The sequence below is a fragment of the Urocitellus parryii genome, chromosome 12, assembly GCF_045843805.1.
Source record: "Urocitellus parryii isolate mUroPar1 chromosome 12, mUroPar1.hap1, whole genome shotgun sequence".
NCBI classification, from domain to species: domain Eukaryota; kingdom Metazoa; phylum Chordata; class Mammalia; order Rodentia; family Sciuridae; genus Urocitellus; species Urocitellus parryii.
The window spans coordinates 9,983,611-10,006,213 of record NC_135542.1 but is presented as its reverse complement, the minus strand read 5'-3'; the positions used below and the strand labels follow the sequence as shown (position 1 = coordinate 10,006,213).

Here is a 22,603-nt window from a genome sequence, read left to right as displayed (position 1 = left end):
TGCTTAGTCAAAGAAGTAAACATGCACACTTTGACCTAGAAATTCCACCTGTGTGTAAACCAGGCGGTGCTTCAGCAGTTTCACAAGGGGACATGCACAGGGAAATTTATCCTCAGGTTCTTATAGAGTTGTCTGTGCTTACAGGGAGTTGATGGTTGTCAAGATGCCCACAGCTGCGAAAGTCAAAAGCTAAAAAAATAATAGATGCCAACCTGGATATATTAATAATCCCGTATCTATGATCACCTTCATAAGGTAGCTTCCCAACTTCTGTGTGGAAGTGTGTTTCTCCTTGGCCCTTACACTGTTGTGGAGACCACTAGGAGTTCAGCTTTGTGCAGGATCATCTGACCTGGACTTTTTGCAAGACCTGTACAGCCCTCACACATGCTCAGATGCTACAGGACTTTTCAGACCAGTCCAGACAACAGTAGGCATCCATTCATTGTCTGCACTCTACAGATTCCTAGATGCACGACATTCATTACCATCAAATGCAGAATTTTCATCAAAAACTAATATATATATCATTCCAATCTGAATCAAGAAAATCGGAAATATCCCCAAATCCAAAGAGTGGATCCCCATTGTGATGCTACAAGTTGAAAATCCCACAGCTGACCTCATGGGATGGTTCACAGTCAAAAGACAGCTGCATGAAAAATATTACATGACCTTCCTGCTATGTGAAAAGTGGCATGTGAAGTACACATGCATGTCTTCCTCAGACATGGGTTCATTTGCAAGACACCTTGTGCAATTGAAAATACTCCCTCCAAAAGGGGAGAAATCAGAACCATGTCTCCAAAGTATTTCAGCAGAGACCAACTCCATCTGTCTATCTATCTCTCAGTGAGTGTGTGTGCTCTTGTGTGTGTTTGTGTGTCTTTGTTTGTGTTTGTACCATCATAGCTGATACTTCATTGCCCCCATTGGAAAACTGACTCAGATAATGCCATCTGCCAAACTCCTAAAAACCAAAGTTCTTGCTGATAGAATGAAACATTCCTTCCTGTTGGTTTGGATGTGTCCTTTAGGAATCACTGCTACATTTAGTATACTCAAATCATCACAGTAGATCAGGTAACAAAAACATATATATTTTAAAATAATAATATATTAATGGAAACAACAAATACAGGATAGAGTAACAACTGTGTTACTAAACAAGGTCAAGGACAATGGCAAACTATAGATTCAAACTTTGAAGAAAATAGTAATCAATGTAAATATTCCTGGGCTGCCTCAGCCCCGCCCAGGCACACAGCAGCAGAATGGTTTTGCAAGCATCCTCAGGAGGGCTGGAGCCTTCTTTCCAGGACGAGAGGGAGGTTGAGGCTGGATCCACCCATCATTCTTTTGGGAGAGGCTCCTTTTCCTCAGCACAAAGTTGGATTTTTTGTGAGGATTCTTGGCATAAAATACGTTGGCCTCTGCTGGAATCCTCAGCTCTGGGGAGAGAGGGGTGTACAAAAAGAAGGTGGCACTCAGGAGGTGCTCCCTAGGACACGCCAACATCTGAGAGCCTGTGCCAGAAAAGGCCAGAGCCACACACCTGAGAGCTCTCCAATTCAGCACCAATACCAACAAAGACAGCCTCCACAGTCCTCCCTGAGGAAGAACTAGGCAGAGCACTTCAACAGACCTAATGTCTGTTCCTACCAAAGGCTTTGGACTCCAGAATATCTCAGGTCCTCTTGCATCTGCCAAAGCACACCACTAGGGTTTGCATCTGAAATCTCCCACAAAAGGCTCCTGTGCCGAAGATTCAGTCCCCACATGAGCCATCTTCATAGGTGGGTTTGGAGGGAAGCATTGGATGGTGAGTGCTCTGATGTCAACATGAAATTCTCATTCAAGATGAATACACTACTGGGGGGTGGGAGGGACTGGAAGAAAGGTTGAGCATGGTTGGAGGAAGACCTAAACAGGGTTGTGCCCTGGGCAACAGTACCTTGTTCCTGTTGGCTCCACTGAATCCTCATTCTCCAAGTAGAGGTCCTCCCTCTCCATCTTTCTCTCTCTCCCTCTCTGCCAGCCTCGTTCTCTCTCTCCCAGTCTATGCCTTTGTGGCAAGGGCTGAGGAGCTCTCCACTGCCACACACTAGAGCTTTATGGACAGCCTCAGTGCACAACCAAAGAGAAAGCTATGAAACCCAGAGAAAAGGCCTAGGATTCCTCCTCTGAGTTATTTTCCTCAAGTATGGCCACAGTGAGGACAGGCTGACCAGCACGGATACCACGTTAGAGCCATGCTTCTGCGTTGGTGGAGCCCGCCTCCATGTGAACCAGGCTTCTGAGAATGGAGGCCACATTCCAAATACTGCCCTACTGAGAACAATGGTTCCAAAGACCAGCAAAGGGACTGCTTCCTTCCAACATGGTGTATGGCCCAGTGGTGCCATGACCCCGAGTGGGGGAATACAACAGCCGCTTCTCCTTCCTCTGAACATGTGTTTCCTGTCGCCCTCCTCTAACCTAGAGCCTGTTCTCCATCCCTTCTGGGTTGGATGTGGAGATCTCTGCTATGAATTTCTTAGGCTACCAAGGCCCCAGACAGACTTCCTCTTCCATAGACTCTACTAACCTAACAGTAGGTTAAGAAAGGAGACAAGTGATCCTAGAACTCATAGGGATGGTGGTCTTCAGGGTACATAGGCTGGGATAATGGCTGCTGTGGTGTTTGGCTCACAAAAACCAACCAACCAACCAACAAAAAAGCGCTGGCATTATTATCAGATGAGCTCTGTGGCTAAGTGCTCAGGAAGCCCTCATCTGACTTTAGTTAGGGATCACAACCTGGCTATTGTGATCACTCCTTGCCTAGTGGACTCAGGTGCGTAAGACCATGGAATTTATGCAAAAACAGATGATTCAGGCTGTCTCCCAGGCTGTGTTTTCTTCCCAATTTCATCCTGTTACTGCTTGCTAGAATCCTGGCAATGCTCTGCCCAGGCAGTGGTTTTTTGGTCACACAGAAGGCTTTCAATAGTACTGCTTCAGTCCACAAAATGCCAGTTCCCTCTTTAGCCCATGCATTCCCATGTTCCTTTGAAACCACTCCTATCCCAGACCATGAAAACATACTGCTCCTGGAGAGAGGCTTTCCTCCTCACTCCTCAAAGATGTCAGCTTTGGATGCCTGTTCATGTCCAGGGGAGGGCACCTGGTGGGGAGCCGCAATATCCACTGGGGTATACTATTGGACCTCAAGACCTTCCACCAGCAGAAGTGCAGTTGGCTTTGTGCACGAACCCAACACACCTGTTGGAGTGTTCTTGGGGGTCAGAGACTACTCTTTGTTGCTAAGAGTTGACCTGAGTCCACATCCTGACCCTTGCTCTCTGCTATCTGATTGTCTCACTTACTCTGACGGCGAGAGATGATTTGGCCCAGCTCATAATCCTCTGGATTCTCCTCAGTAAGGAAGTGTAGGTCCAGGGCGCTGCGGATGACAACAGGAGCCCTATCCTGGCAGGTCACCTGGAGCAGCATGGGAGACAGGCCTTCAGGAAATGGGCCTTGAAGTGACTACTCAAGGACAGTGGGCAGGGGCATCCTGGAGGCACCTCCACTCTAAATGCAAGTGCAACATCCATGACCCTACTACCTGAGGCTGACCTCCTGCTCATCGTGTGGGCTCTTCCCACAGGCTACTAGCCCAATCCTTGTACATAGGACTTCCTGGGCCTGCCATTGCTCTTTGTGGAGCTGCACTCCTCTCGGAGTGAAAGGACCCCACTACCTGCATACAGATGCAATCTCATCCCACAAGTTGGGAGGAATGGGACAATAGCCTCCAAGATCCCAGGTATGCCCGAGGATGCAGGCGGCATTGGGAATGGCCTAGGCACAAAACCTAGAGGCTTTGGTCTGGATTGCCAGGGCCAAAAACAGACCCAGGAACATGACCACACACAGGAGTGCTGAAAGATAGCCACGAGAGCTCCTGGCCTCCAGAGGCTCAGTGCTGGCTGGGATGTAGGAGGGCACCTCATCCGGCAAGGGTGGTCATTGGGTTACCTGGACATTTAGTGTGCTTGCTCCACATCCATATCGACTCTGCAGAGAGACTCTCTCAGCTCCTTGTTCAAGGAACATGGAGAACCTCACACTGCTGTCCTCCTCCATAGACGTCAGCATCCCATACAAGGGAACCTGCAACCTAGTTCCTGTCCTATTCTCATCTGTCACCCATACCTGTCCCTGCCCTTCTGGACTGCATGCTGCCACCTGACACACAGACTCCCTCAGACATGGCAGTGGACAAGCTGCTGCACTCGCTCATCTCAGCTCCAGCCCTTCACACTGACCTCTCCCTTCTTGATTCCCATCTATCCTCCTGATCATCCAGAAGCTCCAAATTCAAGAGGGCATGAGTAGTCCATGGTATTGGACCAGTGTCTGCTCCCCACCCAGGTGTAAGCACCACGGGACACCCCTGCTCCCAGGCTTACCAGAACACTCTTGGCCATCTCTGGACTTTGTGTTTCTAAGTGGACACGAATTAAGCAGGTGTCTCCCACCTGCTTGTGGGAAAGCGGCCTGGAGGACTTGCAGGTTGATTCTGAGAACTGTGGGGGATGGAACATCAGCAAACCCAGAAACAGAAAGCCACCCCAGACTGTCAGTTGGCTCTATGGGCTTCCAGCAAATATGTCCAGGTGCTGAGGCTTCTTATTTCCTCAGGTCGGAGTGGAATGGCAGCACATGCACAGCTTGAATAAGGTAGGTGTTTACCTCCTTTCCCTTGACCTGGGGGCGTTTCCTCACGATGAAATATTGTACTCCCAGATTCATGGACAGACACACGAGTGAGTGGTCAGAGACCTTGATTTCTGCAGAGCGAAGTGGAGAGAATTGTTAGGTGGCACTCAAGGATTATGCCACAAAACACCCACAACCCCTGAGAGTCTCCGCCAGGCCCATCACACTTTGGTATTTTGGGGCCAAGGCCCACTTTCTCTTGGCTGTCAGTTATCCTGAGCCCACTGTGGATCATGTCTCCCCACTGTCTGATTGTCCTACTTACTCTCATCCTCAGACATCATATACAGCAGCTCAAAGTTGTCCACATCCTCATGCTGCAACAAATTTTGGTCCAAGGCCCTGCGGATGAGGCTTGTCACCGTCTCCTGAAAGGTCACCTGGATCAGGGTGGGACAAATGTCATCAGAGAATGGCTTTTAGAAGAGCTACCCAGAAGACTGTGGTCAAACATTCAGGAGAAATCTCAGCTACATATACAAGGGCACAATCTTGTTATCCTGCTACCTGAGTGTGTCCTCCATATACCACCTGGGTTCTTGCAATGTGCTACTAGAACAATCCTGGTACAAATATCTGCCTGTACCTGCCATCTCCCCTCCCCCTGGGGAGCCACATTCCACTCATGTCAAAGGACCAAACTGCCTATGCACAGACACACTCTCATCTCACTGAGATGAGAGCAATGGGCCAGGGATCTGCGCACCAAGTGTGATCTGGGATGCAGGCTGCCTTTGTGGGTGGAAGAGGCAGATGCACTGAAAATTTGGGTCCTGACTGCCACGACACAAAACAGACTCAGATACAAGAGTGTGCACTTGAGTGCTTCATGATAGCTTTGAGAGGCCCTGGCCTCTGGAAGCTCGGTGCGGGTCTGGTTGTAATGATGTACTTGACTCAGCACTGGCAGTCACTGAACATGTCTCCTCTGCAGCTGGACACCTGCAGCGTTAGCGTGTCTACTGCACATCCATAGAAATTCTGCCAAGAACCCCTTTAGCTCCGCATTTACATACATGCAAAGCCTAACATTCCGAAGCTTTGGCATGACCCCCCAGGTGATCCCGACCCCAAATTCCTACACCTAGTCATGCTAAGGAGGTTCTCTTCCCTGCCACCAGGAACACATCCCCTCCTACACATGTGACAAGTCACTGCCACCTCCTCTGCTCCAACTTCACTCATTGAGAATACCAAGTTCTAGGCACTGCAGCCTGCACCCTGGACATATCTCTGCCTTCATCTGTCCACAGCACTTCCGTCTGCACTTCTGGCCTGCAAAACCCACAATACACAGGCCCACTCACCACGGAAGCTGGGCATGCTGATGCTCTCCCTCCTCAGGTCAAGCCCTTAAGACGGACCTCTCTCTTCTTTATTTCCCACCATAGCCCTGGGGTTGGCTGTGTCTCCTGCCTTCCACTGTGTGGACACCCAGGAGGCAGCCCTGCTGTCGGGCTTACCGGGATGCGCTTTGTCTCCCTCAGGCTCTGTCCCTCTAGGAGGACGTGAACAACGCGGCTGTCTTCCACCTGCTCGCTCGAGTGAAGCAGTGAGGAGCTGCTACTGGTGACTTTTCTCATGCAGCACTCATTGCTTTGGGTGGCCTGGGGCAATGATCCTGCAGCCACTGCCGAGCTGCTGCTCACAGCTGCTGGGGTCCTGGATGCCACTGCCACAGAAGGTTCCAAGAACTGTGGGGGATGACAACATCAGCAAAGCCCAGCAACTGCACCCCACCCAGCCTGGCAGTTGGCTCTGTGGGCATTCTACAACATCCATCCAGAACCTGAGGTTCTTGTCCCCTTGGAGGATGTGGAGTGGCACCAGGAGTAAAGACTGAAGAAGGTGGCTGTTTACCTCCTTTGGTTTGACCTTCAACGACTTGCTGGCATCTGTTTCTCGAAGAAGAAAGTCATAATGCACTCCTCCAATCAGGCCGTGATATACTTTCGCATCAGCAGGGACCCTCAGCTCTGGAAAGGCAGGGGCAGAGGCGTGGTAGGTGACACTCAAGGAATACACTACCCAACATCCCCCACAACTGAGAGCCTCTGCCAGCTCAGGTCTCACACACAGACCTGAGAGCCCCCGAATCCAGCTTCTGTTCCACCAAAGACTCCCCACTGATTAATCCCTGAGGACCCTCTATGCACAGGAGGTCCACTACAGGAACACCTTTCAAGGAAATAGCCCCTTGTACCCCAGTACCTCTTAGTTCACGTTGGACCCATCAAAGAGAAACAGCTAGACTTTGTATCTGGATTGGTCCCCAAAGACTCATGTGTTGAAGGTTTTCTCCCCACTGCAGCAATGATCACAGGTGGGTTTGGGGAAAAGCACTTGATGGTGGGTGCCTCCACCTTGACAGTGGACTCATCTACTCATACAGGGCTACACTAATTGGAGGGGTATGGTTTGGAGGTGTGTTGAGGTACTTAGGTACTCACCCCGGTCCGCCTGGCTCTCAGGCTCTGCCTGGCTTGATCTGCCATCTTCAACCTGGGCCAGCAGGTGGTGTGCTTGGTGCTCCAGGTTAAAGCCACTCAGGAGGAGCCACATGTACGGCAGCAGCTGCTGCAGACTCAGAGAGCCTGGAGGCTGATGGGAAGCCTCAGAGTAGAAGTTCACCCAGGTCCCCAGGAAGGAAGATGAGGCACTGTGGGGAGGCAGGTGTGGAGTCAGCAAAACCCTGGCCTTGCCTTCGCCACGGCCTCCAGAGCAAACCTCTGACCCTACCCTCCTGAACCGTCCCTGGTTCTGAACACACCAGTCCACCTCAGGCAAGACACAGTGGCTGTACAGGCAGGGTCAGGACAGGTCGCTACAGGCAAAGAACCTTCAACGAAGGAGCGCTAGATCCATGGTTTGACCAGCTCTCCCCTCCTCTGGGCAGGCCTGACACTCTTCTTCCTCTTGGCTACATGCTCTCCAACCTGGAATGCACCTTCTGGGAGTGTCTGTCCTCCTGCCCACTCTTCTCGGGGCTCAAGAGACACCTCCTCCCCTGGCGTGGGCTGCAATGCTACCTCATTCTCTGTGAGCTCTCACTGAGTTCCCCTGAGTAGCGGTGGACCTCTCTTTTCCCATGAGTGCAGACCACATCTCTGTGGCCCTGGGGGAGGACAGGGAGGTGTGGTGTGGGGGGATCCATTATCCCAGGGCCTTCCCCAGAGGACCCTGACTCCACCTACAACTCCCCGCCTTACCCCTCCTACTGTTGAAGCCCCACACCTTACACTGCAGGCAGAAAACTGAATTGGGGAGAGCAGTCTTTCCTCAGCCTTCCCAAGTCAAATCACCTTGCAGGTCCCTATTCTGGAAACAGGAGCCCACCCTCTTGACCCCAAGCCCATTCCATGTTGAAGTTGGTCCAAGGGTCCACCATAGTCACCGAAGAGGACAACGTGCAGTTATGCCTCATGGAGTCAGGGATGCAGTCACATGGAGGATATGTACTCATGGCACCTGCGGTTTAGGCTGACCCCATGAAAAGGGACACAATGGCAATCATTTGCACCCCATTTTTCACTGAATTATGAAACGTGACTGGAAACGTGTCTTCACACAGTGGGTGCTTTCTCCATGTTCACCAGTGAATGAGCCCAAACTGCTGATTCCCACATATCTCTGGGTGTGGGAGCTGCCATGTCCAAAGCCCCTGTCCAGCTATGTCCCAGCTAGGACGCTCTGTCCCACTATGGAAACTAACATGTCTTTATTAACCCAAAAGTGCTTTTCCCAAGGCCCGAGTTTTGAGACGCCTCTGGCACAGATCTACGTTCTTCACAAAGCCAACATCACACCAGAAAGACCACCTGGCCTCACTGAGTCCACCTGGGAATGAGCTCAGTGCACACCATTGAGCTGTGGTGCCCAGTGTGTGGGGACTGCTCCACGGACCTCTGTGGATCAGCTGGAGTCAGGATGGTTTCTCTGCCTGAGAGGGGAAGTTCACTGCCCTTGCAAGGCTGTGGCAGGCACCTCCAGGACTCGTACCATTCGGGGCTGACATTCCACTATGAGTGTGGTCCTCTATCTCATTAGGTATCACAAACCTTTGGGTCCCTGAGAGGCACATGGCAGCCCCAAGACAGAGGCATGAGGGGGCTACACACTTGGGCTTGGTGGTCTGGTGCTTACCTTGGGAACAAGAGATCCAGCACCTGCTGGGTGGGGATGAAATCCCAGGAGATTAACCCCATGTTGCTGCTGAACTGTAGGTTCCTCCCACAAATGACAGGCAGGAGCTCATTCCTAAGCTGGTCCTGCCTGTAAGGTTCAAGGCTCTGAACCCTGAAGGGCTCCTCCGTGTTCTGATCATTTTCACCCTGGGTTGGGACCAAGAATGGTGGGTTCAAAATGGAAATGGTGACAAACAGAAAAATGACTTGTGCCAATACACTAGAGTCAAAGCACAATGGGACAGTTCCCATCAGTACAAACACACACACACACACACACACACACACACACACACACACACAGAGTCAGAATAGGAGTCCTGGGCCATTCATCAGGGATCAGACTAGAGGGCCTGCTGGGCTCACCTGCCCTGTGCTACTCACTGTTACTCTTGAGCTCCTCTGCGACAATCGCCAGAGGCTCTGGCGTCTAAGATGAAGCCTCACCCAGTGTATCCACAAAAGGGCTAGTTGGCCCCCCTGAGATTCCTGGGAGCCTGAGGCTCGGCATTGTCTGCAACCACAGGAGAACATCCTTCTCCCTCCAGTGGCTCCAACCAAGTGAGCTCGGATGGCTTGGTCAGTGAAGTGGGTGCCTGGATACCAGGGTTCCATGTTCTGTTTGATCCATTGTCAAGGCAATGATGTCATTTCCTGTGCCCATACCTGAGCCTCTTTTCACATAAGACCACTTTCAAAAGCCCTATGGGCTGCTGATTTCTCCTCCATGCCTACCCATCTCAGGTGCGCAGGTGTTCACCAACAACTACCCAAACATCCCCACCAGCATCTGCCCTGCTTGGTGCCACTAGAGTTCCAGCTTGGAGCCTTCAAAAATGCATTCACAACCAGTCCTTCCCTCTCAGCAGCTTTTGGACCCCGGTCCCATCATTGTGCAACTCATGGTGTGCCCAGTCTTTTCTGGAAAGTAGGGTAGCATCTAATCTCTAGGGTTTATTGTGTCTATTGGCCCCTAACACCCTCTATTCTCTCTGAAACCAGAGATGGGACTCACAGGTGGCTAAAGCACAAATGTACAGATGGGACAATCACAAGAAGGGGAGAGACAAAGAATGCACCCTAACTCAATCAGGCCTGTGTCCCACACAGGGACATGGCCAATGTCCGTCCCATCGTGGCTGCAGTTCCCTCTCTACACCATGGCAAGTTGGAGGGGACTGAGATGCAGAGGCTGCTCCCCTCTGCCATACAACTTCCCAAGGCTTCTCCTAAGATTTCAAAAGGGCCAAGTGTGTCTAGTGTTGGGGTCTCACAGAGACTCCGAGGTACCACAGCATCCTGCTGCCCAGAACCGGTTCACCCCTCACCTCAAGAGGGCTCAGCCTCTGGATTCATGGGAATTGAAGTGGGTACAGGTGATGGGATATCACCTCCAAGACTGAGTTATGCCAAGTCCATGACCCCTGTCTGCATCCCTGTCTCCAGCACCACCCCCCCCCCTCTCTCTTTCCTCCTCAGAGCAAACAAATCCATTTAGCAAGTGTGTCCTGTGATAAAGACATGACGGTCACCCATCCTCTCATTACAAAAACACTGAGGCTCAGCCAACATGGATCCTACCAGGAACACAGGCATAAACTCAGAGTCCGATCCTCCCAGCCGAGCCTCGGTGGAGCCTGGACTCCCAGCCTCCTGAGTCAAGGAAACAGAGGTGCCTAGCCGAGCCACCTTGGATGCAGCCGCACACAAACTGAACTCATCAATGCCCCTTGCTCTCAGTTGTGAGTAAGAGGGGAGGGTGTTTCACAACCTGGACATCCAGTGCAGTCTCCAGGCTTTGGGGTGTGCCCTGGCCTCTCTCTATCTGCCCAGGCCCTCCAACCCACACTGGCCTCTTACCCAACCTCCTCCTAGGGCCAAACTCAATCCTGCCTCTCAATTTCTGCTGCCTTCCCCAACACACTGCTCCCCAAAATGAGCAGGGCTGGCTCTCTGTTATCATGCTGGTGCCAGCAGCAATGCCACCCCACTGACATGATTCTGAGTCCCAACCTAGGCACTCCAGCTGTCTTTGCCACACCTGGCCTGTTTGGGCTCTGGCTCTTGCTCTTTTCTTTCATGTGCATGTGTTTTGAGGTTTTGAGTTTCTCCCACTGCAGAACTGCAGCTGTGGCAGGGTAGAGCTCATGAGGGTGACACTCTGAGCCACATCCAATCCCATCAGGACTGTTAACTGGGGTGATGCTGGAACACAGTGATGAGTGAACACATGGGAGGTGGTTGGACCCACCTTGCCTCTGAGTGGTTTCCTTTCAGGACAGGAATGTAGGGATGGGAGCCCCTGGCGCGGGATGCTTTGCACAAGGCGTGACCACGGGCTCTTTCCTGGCAAAAATGGCTCCACTCAGCATGGAGAGCACTGTCATTCCTGGTGGCTAACAACAGCCCTGGACCCCAGAAAGGAACCCACACTCAAGATTAACGTCTGAGTGTGCGTGTCCTTGAGGAAATGAGGTCTCCTGATCCCAGGTGCAAAGGGGTAAGTCCTCTAACTCCAGGGGCCATGAAGGGACATCTGAGTTTCCCTCGTCCTTCTTTCCCTCTCTGAACCCAGGGTGTCCTCACACTAACCACAGTTAGGACCCTGGCCTCATTCCCCAGTGAGGATCATTAGGCTCCATAAAGGACAGTCTCTAAGATGCTCAGTGGACCAACACCCTCTGCACAACCCATAACCCTATTCACCCAAGAGGCAAGAGGATTTCTATTCAGGAAAACCAGGAAAGGGAGAGCCTTTCTCAAGGACACAAGGACATTAGTGAGTGAGGGAGTGATTAATGGATGGAGAACTATTTCCAACACCAACTTCCAGGAGCATATATGGCCCTTTGGAGAATTCTGCAGTGTGTTGGTGATTAAGGAGAACGTGTGAATCCAGGGGTCACTAGGTCCTCTCAGCCATAAGGAGGGAAACTGCCATAAAGGAACTAGGACAAGGGTGCGAGGAATGCTCACTGGGGGGAGATCGGAAGGAAGGAAAGTGTACTCATTAGAAAAGTGTCGCCTGAAAATTCTTAAGCCAGCCAAAAGTCGTGCGAACTTGTGTGGGAAAAGAGTCTTTGCACAGTGATGAAGCTAAGAGCTCACATGATGGAACACAGCATCAACTGGGACCAAATCCAATATCTGATATTCTTGTAGGAAGAGGAGAGTCTGGACCCAGATACCAGGGAGACTTGGGGATACCAGCTATGTGAGGTTGGAGCCAGGGCGGGATGCCCATATGGGAACCACAGATCGTGGGCAGCAATAGGAGAGTGGGCAAGGGCTGGGAGAGTTGGGGGGACAGTCCCCTAGGAACCTGTGAGGTGTTTTGGCAGTGAGACCGCCCAACACCTTGTGTGTTGAGCCCCTGGAGCTTGAGGGAAGGCCCTTCCTCTGTTGTTGGACACCCAGTTGACAGAGTTTGGTTGTAGCAGGCCTAGGACCCAGCCGAAGGTCTGAGCATGTTGGCCATGCAGGGTGGATCTGGACCGCAGACACACTCTGATGACTGTAGGGTTTCAGCCATGCATCAACACAAGCACCAAGTCAGGCCAGGTGGGGAAAGGGCTAGGAACACACTCTGGGGGCTGGTGCCTATATTACTGGGAGCACTTCTGACCCCAATTCCCTGATCTGCTGCCAACACAAGCTACAGAGGAGGGTGGAGGGACACAGAGCATGGATCTTCCCCACTCAGTGGGCCCAGGCATGTACCATGGCCAGCAGCCTCGTGCCTTGCCCGGTGAGTCCTGAAGCGGCCCCCTCTTCCCATCCTGAGAGCTCTTCCCTTCCTCATGTGCTACTACCTTCCCACTGTCACTGGAATTATCTACTTGCTGTGGTCCTCAGGCAGTTTATGATTTAAGTTAAAAAAAAAACAAAAAACAGGTCTTGGTGCTCAAAAATATTCGATTTGCCCATCCTCATCCCCCAACCCCAATATTTTCATTATTTCCTCAACATATGAAATTTTACTAGCAAAAAGTTAATTTTGAATTATACAAAGTTGATTCAAATAACATTGGTATACATAATCAATCACTGTACTTTCAATGTTTGTTCTCCTTTCCTGTTAGAAACTGCTCGGAAAAAAGAGAACAGAGGGGGCTGGGGATGTGGCTCAAGTGGTAACGTGTTCGACTGGCATGCGCGAGTCAGTGGGTTCGATCCTCAGCACCATATAAAATAAAATAAAATAAAGATATGTCCACTGAAAACTGAAAAAAAAAAAAACAAAGAGAACAGAGGACAGACTCATGGAAGTACTTGAACTGATAAGAAGCTCCCACTCAAGCTCAGCATTCAGTCCTGGACAGGGTAAGACCAGGCCACTTTGACATATGTTCCAAAGAGTCTACCAGACAGAATCCTCTGACTGATCCCTGACTGAGCCATAGGAACTGGCTAGAAAAGCCTTCACATCCTCAATACATTCTTCACTTCAGAATACTGGACAAGCATTGATATCCATCTCTCGTTACCTTGCTCCCCAGCCAACCATTCTTCAACAAATTCAAAGGAGCAACTCATGCAAGCACACAGAAAGGGATGTTCACTACACACATCCATGTGCGAAAAAGACAACTGGTATTTCTTGTTTGGGCTATTTCAAATGAAATCACTTCTGCATGACCTCCACAAACCAAAGGAAAATATTTTTGAAATTCCCACGTAGAAGACAAGATACACTTGCCAAGGAGGCAGTGCCAAGAATTTTGACACTCCAAATGTAGAGTGTGTGTTTAGGAGGCAGTCACAGTTTCCATGAGAGAGTCCCATGAAATCAATTAGGAAGATCCATGCTCTAGCCCTACCATGCAAGTGATGTGACTTGAAAGAGTCACTTAGTCTTAGTAACCATCATCACTAACAACTAAGTCAATGAATAAAGGTCCTCAGGTGTCAAGCTACAAAATGTGGGATGAGCATGGATGAGGATGGGTGGGAGAAGTCTCCAACTCTAACACAATTAGGGAAGGCTGTGCCTGTCCTCAAGTGGCTGGGGGGGCTTGGGATCCTGCCACAGAGGGGGATTCCAAACCTCACATCCCCTGACCCAGGCCAGAAGACCAGGTAGAGTCCAAGGACCCTGGGGTGGCCCAATGGCAATAAAGGTCAAAAGGAACTAGGGATCTGCCTGGTCCCTCAATCCCCTACTCTGAGCAGGGCTGCATGACGAGGCCAGAGGCCATCCACAGCAATCTGCCTTTACAGGAAAACAGGGACTGCAGGCTGCCTCTGGCTCACTGAATCAGGGTGGTGTTTTCATAAAGCAAGACCACTTCCTCACATTTGACCAGCAGCTCATGTGTTGACAGCACAATGACTGACTTGACTCAGGCCCTGATGAATGAAATAGAAAATTCATAGCAAACCCATCTTTAGCTCTTCCACATCATCAGGGGCTCTGATTCAATTCCGTCCAGAAAGGTGTCTGAAATGATTTCTAAACATGCTGGGGACTCACCTCTGTGTGGAACTTTTCAGGAAAAAGGGGATCAAATCTCATGAAGCAACTCTTCTCTCTTCTAGCCCATGGGCAATGCAAGGAACCTGCATGATACCAGAGGCTCACTTCTCTCTTCTCATGTCTTCTGGAAAGGATTCGTTAATGCTTCCTGCAAGGTGAAGCAGAAGCCTGCATTCCCAGCTGCACAGAAGTGTTTGAGGGCAGTGTCTCCCTTAAAACCCAAAAATAAAAAAACAGGTCATTCAACAGGCACATGGATTAGAGTACATGTTCAATGATCCCTCCTCCCTGGAGCCTTCCACATGCCCATCTTCCACATTCACAGAGCAATGCTTGGCCATTCTCAAGACCAGGAGACCATGATGCTCATCACCAGGAAGTCAATAAGGAACATGAAGAGAGCAGCATGGATTGCAGAAGGTGGCACATCAAGGATCTTCAGCTCTGCTGCTAGAACACAAGAGCTTAACTTCAGTATTGACTTTTTGCCAACTACCAAGTACGATAGCAGTGTCAAGCCCAATATGCAGATATGCAAGTAGTAGGTGACACCCCGCATCCATTCACAAAAGTGGGCAACATCTGCATCAGAACAAGGAAGTATCTTACCCTTACTCATAAAAATCATCAGAAACAAAATAAAATGGATGCAAGACTTCTCATTTCACTATTAGGTAGCTGTTGGAATTCCCTATTAAATAATACCTCCTCCAAAATAAAAAGTATCTCAGACATGTGTCAGCTATTCAATGGATGACATTTTAAAAACTATGGACTTTACTTAATATTTATGTATGCTATATCCCTGCCTAAGGCTCTATGAGAAAGGAGCACATAGAATTGGATCTTTGAAAATCTCACATTTGCTGATAAATATTACTGCTGATCTCAGGCATGGCGAAGTGAAAAGTGGGACTTTGGATATTCCAAGAATGCTATGTTGTGGGATTGGTGTCCCTGATTCATACATAGCATATGGTTTCTATGAAATCCAGTGAGGGAGCAGGAGTAACGAAGCTGATTGCACAGATGACCTCAGGGAATACTGACAGATAGGCCAAATGAAAAGTATGTTCCAGCTAACCATTGGTATTTGGGCTTCTGATCCCAGTCCTGTTTTTAAAAAAGGTGCAGACAGGCAGTGTTCATTAAAAACTGTCTACCATGTAAAAGTGGGTAATTTAAATGGCATCTAGTTACACATCTGATAGAATGGTCTGGCAACATATGAATTTCATTCTAACAACAACAACAACAACAACAAAACATAGAAAATGAGACATAAAGATAAAACCTTGTCTTCACCAGGATGCCTAAAAATAGGTTTTATTTGGCTCATGCAAATAAATATCTTTCAATAGAATTTCTGATTTCTGAATGAATCCATTCAACTTCATACTGCACAGATCACAAGGTTTTCTTTACAGAATATTCTCCTCTTCTTCTTAAAGCCTCACATAGAAAATGTCTCACAGGACATAGGAGGGGAATGACCCAAAGGATGAGAGAATGGCTGGAACCGTTCTCAAATGTGCCCATGTAGCCTAAAGTTTGAAGGCATCTAATTGTACTCTAAAACAATTATGAACCTATTTGATCCATTATTAAGAAATATCACCACTTTACCACTTGAACCAAATCACAGAAAATTGGAAACAGATGATCATTTGCTTTGATACCTTTACTTCTGTTTCATTACTCAGAGTCGATCAACTCTATACTTCAAGTGACACAGATTTATTACAGAATGCCTAAGATCCTAAGGATCTATTTTAGCTCAGCCCATGGTATTGCTTCATTATTTTATTATTTTGTAAGTAATAAAATATAACTTCATGTTGGATGATATATTCAAGCCATGAATATATCATCCAACATTGTTCTTCCCAAAATATTAGCCCAATTTCTGCGCGTGCTCACTTACTGTTTAGGAATTTTACTAATTGTCTGAAGGTTCTAGAGGACCTGTTAGACTCCTAATGGACAAACCATACAACATACTCCAGAGAACGGACGAGTGCCATAAGAAGAAAATAAGGTCAGCCTACAGCAATGGGCAGCTGCCTGCCCTCGGCTGGGAGGAGCCCTGGCCATGGCACCAGGGCTGCTGGGCAGCAGAAGCCTCCACAGCCCTGCAGGGAGCCTGGAGCACAGCTCTGCCTAACCATGCTCAGCCCTGGACAGATGCACATGAGTTCCCATCACAGGCTCGAGTGTGACAGTCCCAGGTGCATGCCTGTCATGCCAGCCACCAGGGAGGCTGAGGCAAGAGGAACGTTTGAGGTCAGCCTTGGCAACTTAGACCCCGAGGCAAAGGGGAAATACTTTTACAGGGGTCTCTGAGGGTGTAGCTCAGGTAGGTCACTTGCCTCACAGGCTCAAGGCCCTGGGTTCAATCCCCAGAACCCACGTACACACAAAAAGTGAACTTGGAATATTGTTTAAAATGATGGATCAGGTACACACAAGGACTTCAATATGACCTCTCAGAGGAGCTCAATTTGAGATCAGACTGAACAAAAGACCACCTGGACCATTGACTCAGTGTCTGAAACCCTCTGTGAGCATGGGAAGCACTGCTGGCAAGACACCAGAGGGCCAAAGCACTTGTGCCCCCTGCAGGGGTGTCTCTTGTCTACCGCCAAAGACTGTTCCCCTCCTGGGGCAGCTGAGAGCAAGCTGGGCCTTGGAGCAAGGACTAGTGCTTTAGATATAGACTATGCAAGCAAGGGGCAATGTCTTTAATAAAACTAAAATTAAAAAGTCACATTGAAAAAATTTTAAAAAGAAGAAAATAAGGTCAAGTAGAGGAAGCCCATTTTCACAGGAAAAAATCCCCCAGTGAAAAGCATCAGAATAGATACCAAGAAAAATACCAACAAAAACAGTGTGCTCCCACTATGTATCTACTCAACATGCAAAAGTTAGAAAGCTAGATAATACAATCCTGGCCACAGGTAGAGCTATGCAGAGGAGCCACCTGGCAGTGCTTAGTCAAAGAAGTAAACATGCACACTTTGACCTAGAAATTCCACCTGTGTGTAAACCAGGCGGTGCTTAAGCAGTTTCACAAGGGGACATGCACAGGGAAATTTATCCTCAGGTTCTTATAGAGTTGTCTGTGCTTACAGGGAGTTGATGGTTGTCAAGATGCCCACAGCTGCGAAAGTCAAAAGCTAAAAAAATAATAGATGCCAACCTGGATATATTAATAGAAATCAATGAAAAACAATAGGTTGACACATGACAGTAAAATCCCTGAGTTCAAGTTCTTGCTAACCTACCTACCAACAATCATGCTTGGTCAAGACACTGACATACTTCAAGGCAAAAAAGGGAGAAAATATAATGTCGTTATTAGATTTCTTAAATGCAAAAAAGGAAATGGTAATATTTACCCAGCCATGACCTGTTATGCATAATATGTGAGATTATTGTGGACATGTTGGTGAATGATTATCTACTCAGATACGTTCCGTGACTCACCAAATGCAAAGGTCCATGAAGAATTACCGTCTCCATGAATTCATCATCAAAAGCCTTGAGTCAATAGGGGCTTCACAAAACGGCTTCCTGGCCAACTTGATGAGTGCGTCCTCAGACAATGCTTCCACCTGAAAGATGTCACCAACTTGTTCTCATTCACATCTCCACAGTGCCACAAAAAAGAAACAAAGTCTGATACTCTATTGAGTGAATCCTCAAGTGGACCAAACACCATACTTCCTTCCATATTTTAAAATTAACAAATGTAACTTCAACTCAATAACTTGCATTAGGCAACATGCAACCCTAACCTCTTACACGTACTCTTTTACACACTCACATGTCCTAGGTTCTGATCTAACTGTCCATTGAGCAGTCAGAACACGTGCTACTTCATATTCCTTACAGGCGACCAACCCATTCACTGCTAAGTTGAAGACAAATCCCTTGTCACAGGAGAATGGAAGCATATCTCCCACAACAAAATGCATCAGGAAACATTGGGATTTTCAATAAAAACTCCGGGGACACCCTTTTGAAAATCACTTAACCCCTGAAAAGGCGCCTGCCATTCTCCTTGCTGTGGGGGGCGGCGTATTTGAGTCAATTTTTAAATACCTTTTCACAGTTGAGAACATCACTGCACACACCAAAATAACAACAATAATAATAATAATTATTATTATAAAAAAAAATCACTGCAGAAGGGCGTGGAGTAGGGAAGCAGCTCAGGAGGGCACACCCGGGAAGCAGAGAGAGAGCTCCCTTCACCAGGACAGAGTAGCAACCCCAGGGGCCTTCCCTAGAGACCCACCACCTCCAGCCACACCCTACTGCCTACAGTTACCACCCAGTTAGTCCCCACCAGGGGTTCAATGCACTAATTAGGTCAAGGCTCTCCTAACTAGCACTGTCTCACACGGGAACTTTTGAGGGACACTAACAAACCATCACATCTGTGAGCTGCAAACATCTGTACCCTCACCCTTTCTCATAGGACATTTTCCCCAGCCATCAGCCCTCAGGCCTTCTGTAGTTTCACGGATTGGAAATCTCACTTTTAAATGGTGCTTCCAACTGAACACACTGCTCTACAGGGAGCCAGGTATTTCTGGTCCTATATACACTGGACAGAGAGATGTTGAGGTCCTACTAGGTGTCAGATACTGTTCAACATTCCGGGATACAGCACAGACCTGGCCTTGGCCTCCCAGAGTCTGTCATTTAGCTACTTGTTTATGTGTAGCCTGAGATTAAGGAAGCTTTGAGTGGGGAAGGTAGGGGTGTGTGTGTGTGTGTGTGTGTGTGAAGATTGTCACCATTCACAGATTACATTTAACTAATTAGTGTTGGGAGCATCAAAGGCAAATGAAACAAAATCTCTTCCCCAGGGCAAAAGAGGGGAGATAGGGTGCATACTCAAATTTTAGTAATTTTATAGGTTACTTCTGATACACTGTTATAATTTTCCCCGGGTCTCTAATTCTACCCCTCATAAAAGAAGTCTGTATTTGTTATAGAGGGGTTTTTTAATAATATATAATGGAAAACATCAAAAGATAATGCCTTGCTTAAGAAAACAGCAGGCATACTTAATGACCATTATACAACATTGGGGTTTTTAAAGTCAGCATCCTGTTTTATACACAGCCTACTGCTAAGAATTACACTTCACACCTGGTGTGGTGGTGCAAAAAATATGTGGTTGGCCATTATTTTTCACATCCAATGGACTGTCTTTTTACTGTATTGATGTTATCTTTTTATGAGCAAAACTTCAGTTTTCATGAAGTCCAATATATTTATTTTTTTCTAGTTGCCTGTGCTTTTGGCATTTTATCAAAAAAAAAAAAAAAATCATTGTTAACTCCAGTGTCCTGAATCTACTGCCCTATGTTTTCTTTTGTAGGTGTTGTATTAGGTAAGAGTTCAACTTCATTCTTTTGCATGTGTATGTCCAGTTTTCTCCAAAATGATTTGCTGACAAGACTGTTCTTTTCCTCATTGAATGGTCTTGTGTCCCTTATCAAGAGTCATTTGACCATATACACAAGGGCTTACTTCTGGGCATTCTATTCTGTCCCATTGATCTCTTTCTGTCAACACCACACTGTTTTGATTGTGCTAGCTCTGTAGTAGGTTTTGAAATCAGGGAGTTTGAGTCCTTCTAATTGTTTCTCGTTTTCATAATAGGATTGGCTACTTGGATTCCCTTGATATTCCATAAGAATTTTAGGATGGGTTTTTCTTTTTCTGCAAAAATTGTCATTGGGAGCTGGGATTGTAGCTCAGTGGTAGAGTGATTACCTAGCATGTGAGAGGCACTGGGTTGTATTTTTTTTTCCTCAGCATCACATATAAATAAATAAATGTCCATTGACAACTTAAAAAATATTTTTTAAAATTGTCATTGGTGGGCTAGGGTTGTGGCTCAGTGGTAGAGCACTTGCCTAGCATGTGCGAGGCACTGAGTTCAGCACCACATATAAATAAATGAATAAAATAAAGTTCCATCAACATCTAAAATTTTTTTTAAACTGTCATTTGTATTTTTTTAGGGATCAAATTGTAGATTTGGGGTGGTATTGACATCATAATATTAAGTCTTCCAATTCATGAAAATGGGATGCTTCCACAAATTTATATGTTCTTCAATATCTTTCAACAGTGCTTTATCATTATCATTACACTATCATCTTCCACTTCCTTGGTTAATTTCAAAGTGCTATTTTATTTTTTGTTGATGTTATTGAAAATGGTATTATCTTTATAATTTTCTTTTCAGATTAATTAGTAGTAGTACATAGAAATGCAGTGAATTTGTTATGGTTTGGGTACGTGGCATCCCTCAAAAGCTCACATGTGAGATAATGTAGGGGTAAGGTGATTAGATTATGAGAATTGTAACCTAATCAGTGGATTAATACACTGAAATGGATTAACTGGGTGGTAACTAAAGGCAGGTGTGGTGTGGCTGGAGGAAGTAGGACTCTGGGGTCATGACTTTGAGGTTTCTGTTTTGTCCCTGGTTAGCGGAGCTCTCTTTGCTTATTGGTGGCCATGCCCTGAGCTGCTCTCCTCTGCCACACCCTTCTGCCATGATGTTCTGCCTCACCCCCCGCCCAGAGCTATGCAGTCGGCCAACCTGGACTGAACCTCTGAAATCCTGAGCCAAAATAAACTTTTCCTCCTCTAAATCGGTCTTGTCAGGTATTTTGGTCACAGTAAGGAAAAGCTAACTAAAACAATTTTGGTGTGTTTTCTCGGGATCCTGCCACTTTGAAACTTCTTTTATTAGTTCTCATAAAACCAACTATGTGTTTGTGTGTACTCTTTAGAGTTTTAGATGATGTGTGATCCTATCATCTTAAAGACCATTTGATTTGTTCTATCCAATTTATGTGCTTTTGTTTTTTTAATTTTTTTTTTTTTTTTAGTTCTTGATAGACCTTTATGTATTTATTTATTTTTATATGGTGCTGAGAATCCAACACAGTGCCTCACGCATGCCAGGCAAGTGCGCTACTGCTGAGCTCCAGCCCCAGCACCGTGCCTTTGATCTTTCCCCTTGCCAAATGACTCCATCAGGGACTCCCAGGGCTCTGGGAATTACAAGTGGCCATCCTCATCCTACTCCTCATCTCAGAGGAAAAGCTTTCTGTCTTCAGGGGTGGCTCACAACCAGGCCTCTCCCCTTGGCTCATCAATGGCCACCTTCCTGCCACCTGTTCACAGGGTCATACGCTGTGCTCACACACTCCTGGTGTCTCTTGTGTGACCAATTCCTTCTCCTTATAAAGACTCTAGGCATCCTGGACGAGGGTGGCTCCCCAGTGACCCCACTTTGACGTAGAAGCTTTATCTCCAGATAGCTCCCATTCTGAGGCTCTGGGCTCAAGATTTCAACCTGTGAATCTGGGAGAACAGACTCAGCCCATGAGAGCAGATGGAGGAAAGGGGTGGGAAGAGGGCTTGCCCAAAGCTCCATGGGGAAACATGATGGCAGAAACCAGATTTTCTCCTGGAAAGAAATCCAGCCACCACGAACGAAAGTCAAATTCCTCTTCTCCCATCACCCCCTGGCCCAGACTCTCCCCAGAGGTGGCTCTGGTCATCTGTTTGTTAGGGAGTCACCCGTGGTCCCCTACCTCCCAGAAGAGAGGATCACCTCAGCTACTGTCCCTAAAGCCAAGTGATGGCTGCGGTTTCCACACTGTGTGGATCTGGAGAGATGCACAGTGCCGCTGGACCAGCCTATGTTCAGGGCTCTGTCTGTGTCCCACAAGCTGAAACACGTGGTCCAGGGTCTTCTTTCCACCCACAGGTCCTAAGAACTTGCAGGTCCTTATTCACTGTGGCCACAGACTTCCTGCCAATGGCCATTTCATTGTACATGTCTTATAATTTAACACAACATTGAAATGAATTTCCTTCTGGGAGCTTCCCAGGGCATGTACCAAGACCTAAATTTCTGAGTTGTAGGCAGCATAGCATTCGTGCATTTTCATGGATAATGTTAAATGTGCCTCCAAAGTGTATGAAAAAAGCTTATCTTCCTATCCCCTTCCCAGCACATATTATCAACATCCTTAGATTTTGTAAATAAATGAATAAAATAAAATACGTCATTTGAACTTGTGATCATCTGCTTGCCAGCTGTGTTCCAGCGACCTCGGCCCATGCAAAGTCC

General features: G+C 47.6%; 2 protein-coding genes across 5 annotated transcripts in view; both read right to left on the bottom strand.

Annotated features, from left to right (window-relative positions):
• Positions 1 to 1,177: 1,177 nt before the first annotated feature.
• LOC144249881 (ral guanine nucleotide dissociation stimulator-like) lies at positions 1,178 to 6,286 on the bottom strand. Its single transcript, XM_077792107.1, has 6 exons — positions 6,231 to 6,286; positions 5,033 to 5,147; positions 4,741 to 4,838; positions 4,458 to 4,574; positions 3,369 to 3,483; positions 1,178 to 1,451 (listed from the first exon to the last, which is right to left on the bottom strand). Exons 2-6 carry the CDS (start codon positions 5,049 to 5,051, stop codon positions 1,246 to 1,248), a joined length of 555 nt encoding a protein of 184 aa, XP_077648233.1. The 5' UTR covers positions 5,052 to 5,147; positions 6,231 to 6,286; the 3' UTR covers positions 1,178 to 1,245.
• A 2,674-nt stretch (positions 6,287 to 8,960) lies between these two features.
• LOC144249791 (small ribosomal subunit protein uS5m-like) overlaps positions 8,961 to 22,603 on the bottom strand; it is a 42,979-nt gene continuing 29,336 nt past the window's right edge. Inside the window, exons 10-11 of one of the 4 annotated variants that reach the window (XR_013342310.1) lie at positions 17,914 to 18,041; positions 8,961 to 9,098 (exon numbers count right to left, since the gene is read on the bottom strand). The gene's annotated coding sequence lies outside the window, so the exon portion shown is untranslated. Of the gene's footprint in view, positions 9,099 to 14,461; positions 14,639 to 14,858; positions 14,878 to 17,913; positions 18,042 to 22,603 lie in introns of those variants that run through there. The other 3 variants (XR_013342307.1, XR_013342308.1, XR_013342309.1) reach the window with 3 other exon arrangements.